The sequence below is a fragment of the Trachypithecus francoisi genome, unplaced genomic scaffold, assembly GCF_009764315.1.
Source record: "Trachypithecus francoisi isolate TF-2019V2 unplaced genomic scaffold, Tfra_2.0 Lachesis_group14, whole genome shotgun sequence".
Lineage (NCBI taxonomy): Eukaryota > Metazoa > Chordata > Mammalia > Primates > Cercopithecidae > Trachypithecus > Trachypithecus francoisi.
Genome location: NW_022681459.1, coordinates 55,713,491 through 55,722,950, shown reverse-complemented (window position 1 = coordinate 55,722,950; position 9,460 = coordinate 55,713,491). Strand labels below are relative to the sequence as shown.

At 49.6% G+C, this 9,460-nt stretch overlaps 1 protein-coding gene and 1 long non-coding RNA gene across 2 annotated transcripts in view; one reads left to right on the top strand and one right to left on the bottom strand.

Moving 5' to 3' along the window:
* Positions 1-555: 555 nt before the first annotated feature.
* On the bottom strand, positions 556-1,716 carry LOC117096315. Its single transcript, XR_004442448.1, has 2 exons — positions 1,576-1,716; positions 556-1,487 (listed from the first exon to the last, which is right to left on the bottom strand). It is a non-coding gene; the product is annotated as an uncharacterized LOC117096315 (long non-coding RNA).
* Positions 1,717-2,257: 541 nt separating this feature from the next.
* The window catches only part of GTSE1 (G2 and S-phase expressed 1), a 38,215-nt gene continuing 31,012 nt past the window's right edge, over positions 2,258-9,460 (top strand). Inside the window, exons 1-2 of the mRNA XM_033233564.1 lie at positions 2,258-2,376; positions 2,826-2,925. Coding sequence (XP_033089455.1) covers positions 2,847-2,925 — 79 coding nt within the window. The 5' untranslated portion in view covers positions 2,258-2,376; positions 2,826-2,846. The remainder of the gene's footprint in view (positions 2,377-2,825; positions 2,926-9,460) is intronic.

Sequence of the window (9,460 nt, the reverse complement as noted above, 5' to 3'; positions counted from 1 at the left end):
CTGAGGCAGGAGAATCGCTTGAACCTGGGAGGCAGCGATTGCAGTGAGCCAAGATCATGCCATTGCACTGCAGTCTGGGCAACAGAGCGAGACTCCCATCTCAAGGGGGAAAAAAAAAGTAGGTGGGGCATCTAGTCAAGAAAATGGGTAATTATAGTAGGATTTCCAGAGAGTCGCCTTCTCTACCCAGGAACTAGGGGACATGTCCTAAGGGGAGCCTCCCTCCCCTCTCCTGGTTCCAAGCAAGACATGGACTTAGCTGTGCAATTGGGAACCCTGGTCCCTCCTCCAGGAAGCCTTCTACCCCCCAACCCCCACTGCAGGCTGGTGAGGGTGCTGCCTCTGTGCCCCTCAGCCCTTGGCACGTGTCCTTGCTATTGCACCCCTGCCGTGACCTCTCCAGGTCAGGGACAGCATCTGTCCCCAGCATCACCTGGCACATGGCCTGCACTGAGTAGCTGTCAGTGAAAGTTGGTGAATGAATGCATAAATAAATGAAGTTGAACTCTGTATTAGGCCTTCTTGCATTGCTATGGAGAAACACCTGAGGCTAGGTAATTTATAAAGAGGTTTAATTGGCTCACAGTTCCATGGGCTTTTCAGGAAGCATGGTGCTGGCATCTGCTTCTGGTGCAACCTCAGGAAACTTAAGATCATGACATAGGGTGACGGAGAGCCAGTGTATCACATAGTGAGAGCAGGAGTAAGAGAGAGAAGGGGAGGTCTTGGACTCTTAAATAACCAGATCTTGTGTGAACTAAGCAAGAACTCATCACCAAGGGGATGGTGCTAAACCATTCTGCCTTCACGACCCAATTACTTCCCACCAGGCCCCACTTCCAACATTGGGATCACATTTCAACATGAGATTTGGAGGGGACACACATCCAAACTACAGCAAATCCTATCAGGGGCAGAAATGAATCTGCCATAGATAGGCCACACCTACTGTGTGCTGATATGATACAAGGAGAGGAGGAGTATCAGGAATGAATATTGGGGATCCCTCTGCCATTCTCCCAGCAGACATCCCCAGGATGAGCTGAGGGGAAAGCAATGAGCAGGCCAAACTCTTTCCAAGCTGTTTGACCACACCCACCTACCCCAGCACTCTCTGTCCCTGCCTGGTGCCCTGTGCCGGGCTGGGTGAGGCTGGGGAGACTGGTGTGAGGACTGCCCTGCCCTTTATGAGCCCACAGTCTTCTAGTGAAGGAACACAGCAACATGGAGTGATTGGTGTGGATGATGCAAAACCAGGGACATGGGACCCAGAAGTGGCGCCAGCCAGCCTATAAGGCCTCTACCTTAGGTCCCCCCCCCCCCCCACCCCCCCCCCCCCCGGGGCTGCTTGCTAGACAGCTCTCCCCGCAGCCTGCCCCAAGTAAACAGCTTATCTTCGTCCCTGAGAATGGTGCTCTCGATTTCCATCCTTTCCAGAGCGGGTCCTCCCAGGCTCCTCTTCCTGCATCCTCCTCCAGCCATCAGTCCTGGATAATCAGAGCTCCCGCTTAGTGACACTTTGCCGTGGGTGGAGCCCCTAATTTGATCCTCAAGCCCCCGAGGTGGGTATTATACCTCGTTCGCAGGCAAAGGCTCAAGCGAGGTCAGCCTTAAGTTGCTGCCCACTGACCCGTCTACCAGTTCTGTCCTTGCGTCTCCATGGCTCAGGTCAGGGTTATCCTATCTGCTTCCCACCCTCTCCAACACATGGATTCCCCAAGGCAGGCTCCATCACCGGGCCCCAGCCCCTGACTCTCTCCTCCAGCGCAGCTCCCCAACCGGCCTGTAAAACCCAGGACAGACTCCCGTCACGTCCTCGGCTGTCCTCAGGCCTTGGCAGTTGGGGAAGCCCGCCAAGGGCGACGGTTCCCCTCCGGCCCCACAGGCTGTGCAGCTCCGGCCATGAGTCTCCCTCTGGTCTCTGGGTCAGCCGGCGCCCCCGTGCGCGCCTCGGGCAGGGACCCCCGCCTTTTCACTACTGTTAGTAACAGCTGGCGCGCGCTGCTTCACAGCAGGTGGGTGAGCCTACTTTTAGTCTTCCCATCGAAACCCTTACGTGGCAGTTTTAACTTTCTCCCTACACACAAGGAACTGCCATACATGGTTCCGGCTGGACGCGCATAGCTAGGTAACACGTAGCGGCCAGGCCGGGCAGAATTCCGGGTGGGTGCGCCCTGATGCCGTGCGGAGCCAATCGCTGTGCTGAAGTAGTGCGCATGCGCCTGGACGCTTCTTACCAGCGTCCAGACTACAATACCCGGGATGCACCGGGCCCGAGAGGAGCCCTTTTCAAACCGACCAATCGGCAGCCCGCGTCGCCCGGCGGCGCGTTTAAATTCGTGCCGGAGGCGCGTCCCGCATCGTTGGCCGCTTCGGGTAAGGTGGGGTCAGAGTCGGGGGCAAGGCTTTCGCGGTGGGCCAGGTGCGGCGCGGTGCCCGCTGTTCTCTGGACGGGAAGGGGCCGCGCGCCGCCAGGAGTCGGGCCTGGGCTCGAGCAGGGGTCACCGGGGCCCCTCGCGCTGTGGTCGGGGATGCCAGGAGGTTCAGGGCTGCCCCCCAGGCAACCAGAGCCCTCAACACTCTGGCCCAGGAGCCGAGAATTCCGTTATCTCGTCCGATAGCGTTCGGGCTGACTCCCGGCCTGACGGCACTCGACCCCTGGGGTCCCCTGGGATGCGATCATTTCAGAGCGGACCCCGCGCCGCCTCTCCCAGACCTGGCCGCGGCCTTCAGCTCTCTCTGCCCCCTGTGAGCCGAGGGCTGAAGGAACCAGGAGCCCTGGGCTCTGACACGCACTCACCTTCTGGCCCCGTTCCACCCTGCAGTGACTTCTGACAACTCTCTCCATGGAAGGAGGCGGCGGCCGCGATGAGCCTTCAGCCTGCCGGGCAGGGGACGCGAACATGGATAACCCTAAGAAGGAAGGCAAGTCCTAGCTGCTGCAGCGCTGTCGTTGTTCAGGACGTTCAGTAGCAATGGAGGTTGATTTAATGTTTCCCTGAGACATTCTTTCTTTCTCAAGTGCTCGTCTGTATCTGCACCTGTGAGACACATGACATTTGCTTTTATTTTCTGGTTTTCTTTCACCTCCTCCCCATTTTAAGTTTCATCACCGTCAGGATTCTCATCAGTTGTATTTAGCGCAGTGCCCCCATCCCCTGAACAGTACGTGACGCTTTGTGGGCGCTCAAATGTTTATTGTATTGAATTGGATGTTTCCTTGTTTGTTTGTCGCTGGTTTCTGTTTGCTAAGACTTGTTTAGGATCTTGAAGACCATGTTAATGAGTGAGCCTGGCCCAAAACTCCTTTCTTCTTGTGTGTTTGTCTGGATTTATTTATTTATTTATATATTTTTATTTTTTTGAGACGGAGTCTTGCTCTGTCCCCCGGGCTGGCGTGCAGTGGCCGGATCTCAGCTCACTGCAAGCTCCGCCTCCCGGGTTTTACGCCATTCTCCTGCCTCAGCCTCCCAAGTAGCTGGGACTACAGGCACCCTCCACCTCGCCCGGCTAGTTTTTTGTATTTTTAGTAGAGATGGGGTTTCACCGTGTTAGCCAGGATGGTCTCGATCTCCTGACCTCGTGATCCGCCCGTCTCGGCCTCCCAAAGTGCTGGGATTACAGGCTTGAGCCACCGCGCCCGGCTGGATTTATTTATTTATTAATGATGGAGTCTCACTCTGTCACCCAGGCTGGAGTGCAAAGGCATGATCTGTACTCACTGCAACCTCTGCCTCCTGAGTTGAAGGGATTCTCCTGCCTCGGCCTCCCTAGTAACTGGGATTACAGGCACCCGCTGCCACACCTGGCTAGTTTTTGTAATTTTAGCAGAGACGGGGTTTCGCCATGTTGCCCAGGCTGGTCTTGAACTCCTGAGCTCAGGCAATCTGCCTGCCTCAGCCTCCCAAAGTGCTAGGATTATAGGTGTGAGCCACCTCACCCAGCCTCACAAAGCATTTTGACATCGCTGTATCCTTCGGTTCTCACACAACCCAAGGATCCTTTCTTTTTGAGACCGAGTCTCACTCTGCCTACCAGGCTGGAGTGCAATGGCATTATCTTGGCTCACTGCAACCTCTGCCTCTCAGGTTCAAGTGATTCTCCTGCCTCAGCCTCCGGAGTAGCTGGGATTACAGGCACCTGCCACCATGCCTGGCTGATTTTTCTTTTTTTTAGTAGAGATGGGATTTTACCATGTTGGCCAGGCTGGTCTCAAACTCCTGACCTCAGGTGATCCACCTTCCTGGGCCTCGCAAAGTACTGGGATTACAGGTGTGAACTACCGCTCCCTGCCCCAAGCATCCTCAACGCCTCCATTTTGCAGGAACTCTCCTGGAGACTTTACAAATCAGTGTTGCATTTTCTTCATATCTAGAAAGGCGCTTGCCTCTGCACCCCTCTCCTCCTTCCTGTCATGCCCTTCCTTTCAAATATGTCCCTTCCACGTGCATGCTGCACCCCCTGCTCCTTCTTGAGGCCTTCCCCACTTCCGTTGACCTGGCTTCATTTCCTTACTTTTCCCCTGTCCACTGGATCATTCTCATCCACATACAGATATGTTCCCTTGTCTCACTGGTTGCCACGTCTCCTCCATTGCCTCTCCATTGCCGTGTTTCTCCTTCCAAGCCAAACTTGGAGAGCTTTCTCACTTTTGTTCTGCCATTTTTTTCCACCTCTCAATCCCTCCCGTTCCGGCTTCCATCCTTACCACTCCATTCAAGCTGCTTTCATCAGTCGCTGGCAACTTTCACATTGCCAAATCTCTTGTCATTTTTCTATCTTCAGTCAGCTTTTCAGTAACATTCGTCCTTCTGGAAACTTCCCTGGCTTGGAGTCCAAGGCGCTCTTGGTTTTCCTCCTGCCTCTCTGGCTGGTGTATCTTGTCTCTGTGTGGGCTCCTCCTCTTCTGCCATCTTCTGAGGCTGATTTCCCCAAGACCTGCTCTGGGACAGCTTTGTGCTTTCGTTCTCAGGGCGGTCAGCATTCCCATGGCTGCACAGCTCATCTGCTGTCTGCGGCGCCCAAGTTTTGTGTTGAGCGCAGCCTCTCCTCTGAGCTCTGGGCTTGTATATTCACCTGCCTATTTGGCGTCTTCACACGCACGTCTCATCTCAGACTCGGCATACCCCGTCTGCATCCGCATGCCCTATTCTTAACCTGTTCTTTTTGTCTTTCCCATCACCTATTTTATTTCTCCATTTCATCCAGCTGTCCAAACTGAGAACCTCCTACATTCATGCCATCACCAGCTACCATCATCTCCACCTTCAGAATATATCCTGGATCCGTCTACAGACTCTCCATCTACATCCAGATGCTGCTCTCTGGGTCTCAGCCATGCTGTCTCACCCACTCCTACTTGTATATGATTCCCATTGGCTAGTATGTTCATTTGTAATGCTTCCTTTCGGATACACTTTCTACACAGAAACGTTACCTTTTAAAAACACAAGTTAGATTATAAAGCTCTTCTCTTTTCTTTTTTTCTTCCTTTTTTTTTTTTTTTGAGACAGTCTCACTGTTGGCCAGGCGGAAGTGCAATGGCGCCATCTTGGCTTACTACAACCTCCACCTCTTGGATTCAAGCGATTCTCCTGCCTCAGCCTCCCAAGTACCTGGGACTACAGGCACCCGCCACCACACCCGGCTAATTTGTATTTTTAGTAGAGGTGGGGTTTCACCATGTTAACCAGGATGGTCTCGATCTCCTGACCTCGTGATCTGCCCACCTGGGCCTCCCAAAGTGCTGGGATTACAGGCGTGAGCCACTGCACCCAGAATTTTTTTTTTTTTTTTTTTGAGATGGAGTCTCGTTCTGTCACCAGGCTGGAGTGTAGTGGCACGATCTTGGCTCACTGCAACCTCTGTCTCCCGGGTTCAAGCAATTCTCCTGCCTCAGCCTCCGGAGTAGCTGGGATTACAGGCATGTGCCACCACACCCGACTAATTTTTGTATTTTTAGTAGAGACGGCGTTTCACCATGTTGGTCAGGATGGTCTCGAACTCCTGACCTCAAGTGATCCACCTGCCTCAGCCTCCGCCTCAGCCACTGTACTGGGGTTACAGGCGTGAGCCACCGCGCCAGGCCTAAAGCTCTTTTCTTAAAGCCCTGTAATAGTTTCCTATCCCATTTTGGAGAAAATGAAAGCTTCTTGCCGTGGCTTGCAAACCCTCTGTGATCTGAGCCAACTTGTGTTTTCACCTCTTCCAGCCACTCTGACTTCTGACCCCTTCATCTCACACACGCACTTTGGTGTTTTCTCACAGGTGTTCCCACCTCTACATAACTCTCATCGCACTGCCTGGGGCACCCTCCAGGGCAGGCTGCATGTATCCCAAGTCTGCCTGGCACCTAGTGGAGGATGTGGTCTGTTGTGGGTGCTCAAGTGTTTGCAGGCTGAGCAAGTCAGCCAGCCCAGGGCCCCTTGGAGCCAGTCACAGAGTCTGGAGCAGAAGAGTGCTTCCCTGAGTTCTAGTCCTGGATTCTTTTTCCACGCCAGACAGTTGGAAGTTTCTGAAATTGACTTCCTAATTCAGAGGTGTAAAAAGTGAAATGGCTCCCTCTCTATATCTCTTAGTCACTTAGTTGCCCCCTCCAAGGGCCATCGATGTCATCAGTCTCTTGGGTGTCCTTGCAGACATAATCTGTGCAAGTGGGAGCCAACACACACAGAGTGTTGCGCCCCCCTTTCCATATAGCATGGAGAGCCCTGTCCTGTGTCTTGTTTTTCAGGCTTAATTTATCTTGATGAATATTGTGTATCGACACATGAAGAGCGTTACTAGTTTTTGTACCTATACAGGGTTCCACCATGGGGATGTTTCATCTCATCTGCTGTGGATGAACGTTTAGTTTGTGCCTAGTGTCTTGCTGTTAGCAGTGATGCTGCCGTAAATAACTGTGGACACCGCATAACTGTGCAACACGTTGCTTTCCACACCTGCGAGTGTCTGTAGGATACACTCACAAAAGTAGACTTGCTGGGTCGAAGAGGGTGTATATTTCTTACTTTGATAGGTACTGCCAGGCCCTCTAGAGAGCTGTGATAATTTACACCTTCCCTGGCAGTGTAGGAATTGTCTCTTTCCCCACAACCTTGCCTACAGCTCATAAATCTTTGAGTTTTGAGGTCGGAAGTTCGAGACCAGCCTGACCAATGTGGAGAAACCCCATCTCTACTAAAAATACAAAATTAGCCAGACATGCTGGTGCATACCTGCAATCCCAGATACTCAAGAGGCTAAGGGTGGAGAATCACTTGAACCTGGGAGGCGGAGGTTATGGTGAACCGAGATAGCGCCATTGCACTCCAGCCTGAGCAACAAGAGCGCAACTCTGTCTCAAAAAAAGAAAAAAAAAGAATGTTTTGTTTTATTTTCTGTGAACTTTATCTGTTTGTATCCTTTTTCTATCTTTATTAGATTGTTAATTTTTTATTACTTCGTAGATACACTTCATGAGTTAGCCCTTTATGAATCGAGTTGCAAATATTTTTTCCCCATTTCTTGTTTAACTTATTGTGATTTCTGCCACACAGAGATGTTACAAATTTTAATGTTTGAAGGTCAATCTTTTATTTTTTTTTTATTTATTTTTTGAGGCAGGTTCTCGTTCTGTTGCCTGGGCCTGCGTGCAGTGGCAAGATTATGGCTCACTGCAGCTTTGACCTCCTAGGCTTACGCGATCCTCCCTCCTAAGCCTCCCTAGCAGGGGAGACTACCACGCCCAGCTACTTTTTGTATTTTTTTACAGACGAGGTCTCCCTATGTTGCCTCGGCTGGTCTCAAACTTCTGGGCTCAAGCGTCGCTCCCACTTCAGCCTCCCAAAGTGCTGGGATTGCAGATGTGAGCCACTGGGCCCAACCGATCAATCTTTGGTAGCTTCCGGTTTTGTGTCATAGTTAGATGTCCACATTCCCACGTTATAAAAACTTCCTGATAGCTGCTGTTTGTTTGTTTAGGGCTTTGTTTTCTTTTCTTTTCTTTCTTTTTTTTTTTTTTTGTGATTATTGCTTTAATCATTTTAATAGAAAAAATGAATATTCAGCAAAACGTCAGAAAGAGTATCTTTGGGTACCAAAAATCACAATTACTGATTTTTTTCCTTTCTACATTTACGTTTTTCAAATTCAAAGAAGCATCTATTACTTTTATAATAGGAAAATTACTGTTCTAAAAATGAATGTTACGAATTTTCAAAATATCATGCTAAGGACATTTTCATTTCCATTAAGCCAGTTGATTTTTAAATTTTTTTGCCAATAAACTTGTAAGGTTGTTATTTTTTTTTATTTTTTTTTTATTATACTTTAAGTTCTAGGGTACATGTGCATGACGTTTATATCATGTATAACTCCCCAATGCAATCCCTCCCTCCTCCCCCCTCCCCATGATAGGCCCCAGTGTGTGATGTTCCCCTTCCCGAGTCCAAGTGATCTCATTGTTCAGTTCCCACCTATGAGTGAGAACATGCGGTGTTTGGTTTTCTCTTCTTGTGATAGTTTGCTAAGAATGATGGTTTCCAGCTGCATCCATGTCCCTACAAAGGACGCAAACTCATCCTTTTTTATGGCTGCATAGTATTCCATGGTGTATATGTGCCACATTTTCTTAATCCAGTCTGTCACAGATGGACATTTGGGTTGATTCCAAGTCTTTGCTATTGTGAATAGGGCCGCAATAAACATACGTGTGCATGTGTCTTTGTAGTAGAGTAATTTATAATCCTTTGGGTATATACCCAGTAGTGGGATGGCTGGGTCATATGGTACATCTAGTTCTAGATCCTTGAGGAATCGCCATACTGTTTTCCATAATGGTTGAACTAGTTTACAATCCCACCAACAGTGTAAAAGTGTTCCTATTTCTCCACATCCTCTCCAACACCTGTTGTTTCCTGACTTCTTAATGATTGCCATTCTAACTGGTGTGAGATGGTATCTCATTGTGGTTTTGATTTGCATTTCTCTGATGGCGAGTGATGATGAGCATTTTTTCATGTGTCTGTTGGCTGTATGGATGTCTTCTTTTGAGAAATGTCTGTTCATATCCTTTGCCCACTTTTTGATGGGGTTGTTTGTTTTTTTTCTTGTATATTTGTTTGAGTTCTTTGTAGATTCTGGATATTAGCCCCTTGTCAGATGAGTAGGTTGCAAAAATTTTTCCCATTCTGTAGGTTGCCTGTTCACTCTGATGGTAGTTTCTTTTGCTGTGCAAAAGCTCTTTAGTTTAATTAGATCCCATGTGTCAATTTTTGCTTTTGCTGCCGTTGCTTTTGGTGTTTTAGACATGAAGTCCTTGCCCATGCCTATGTCCTGAATGGTACTACCTAGATTTTCTTCTAGGGTTTTTATGGTATTAGGTCTAACATTTAAGTCTCTGATCCATCTTGAATTAATTTTCGTATAAGGGGTAAGGAAAGGATCCAGTTTCAGCTTTCTACTTATGGCTAGCCAATTT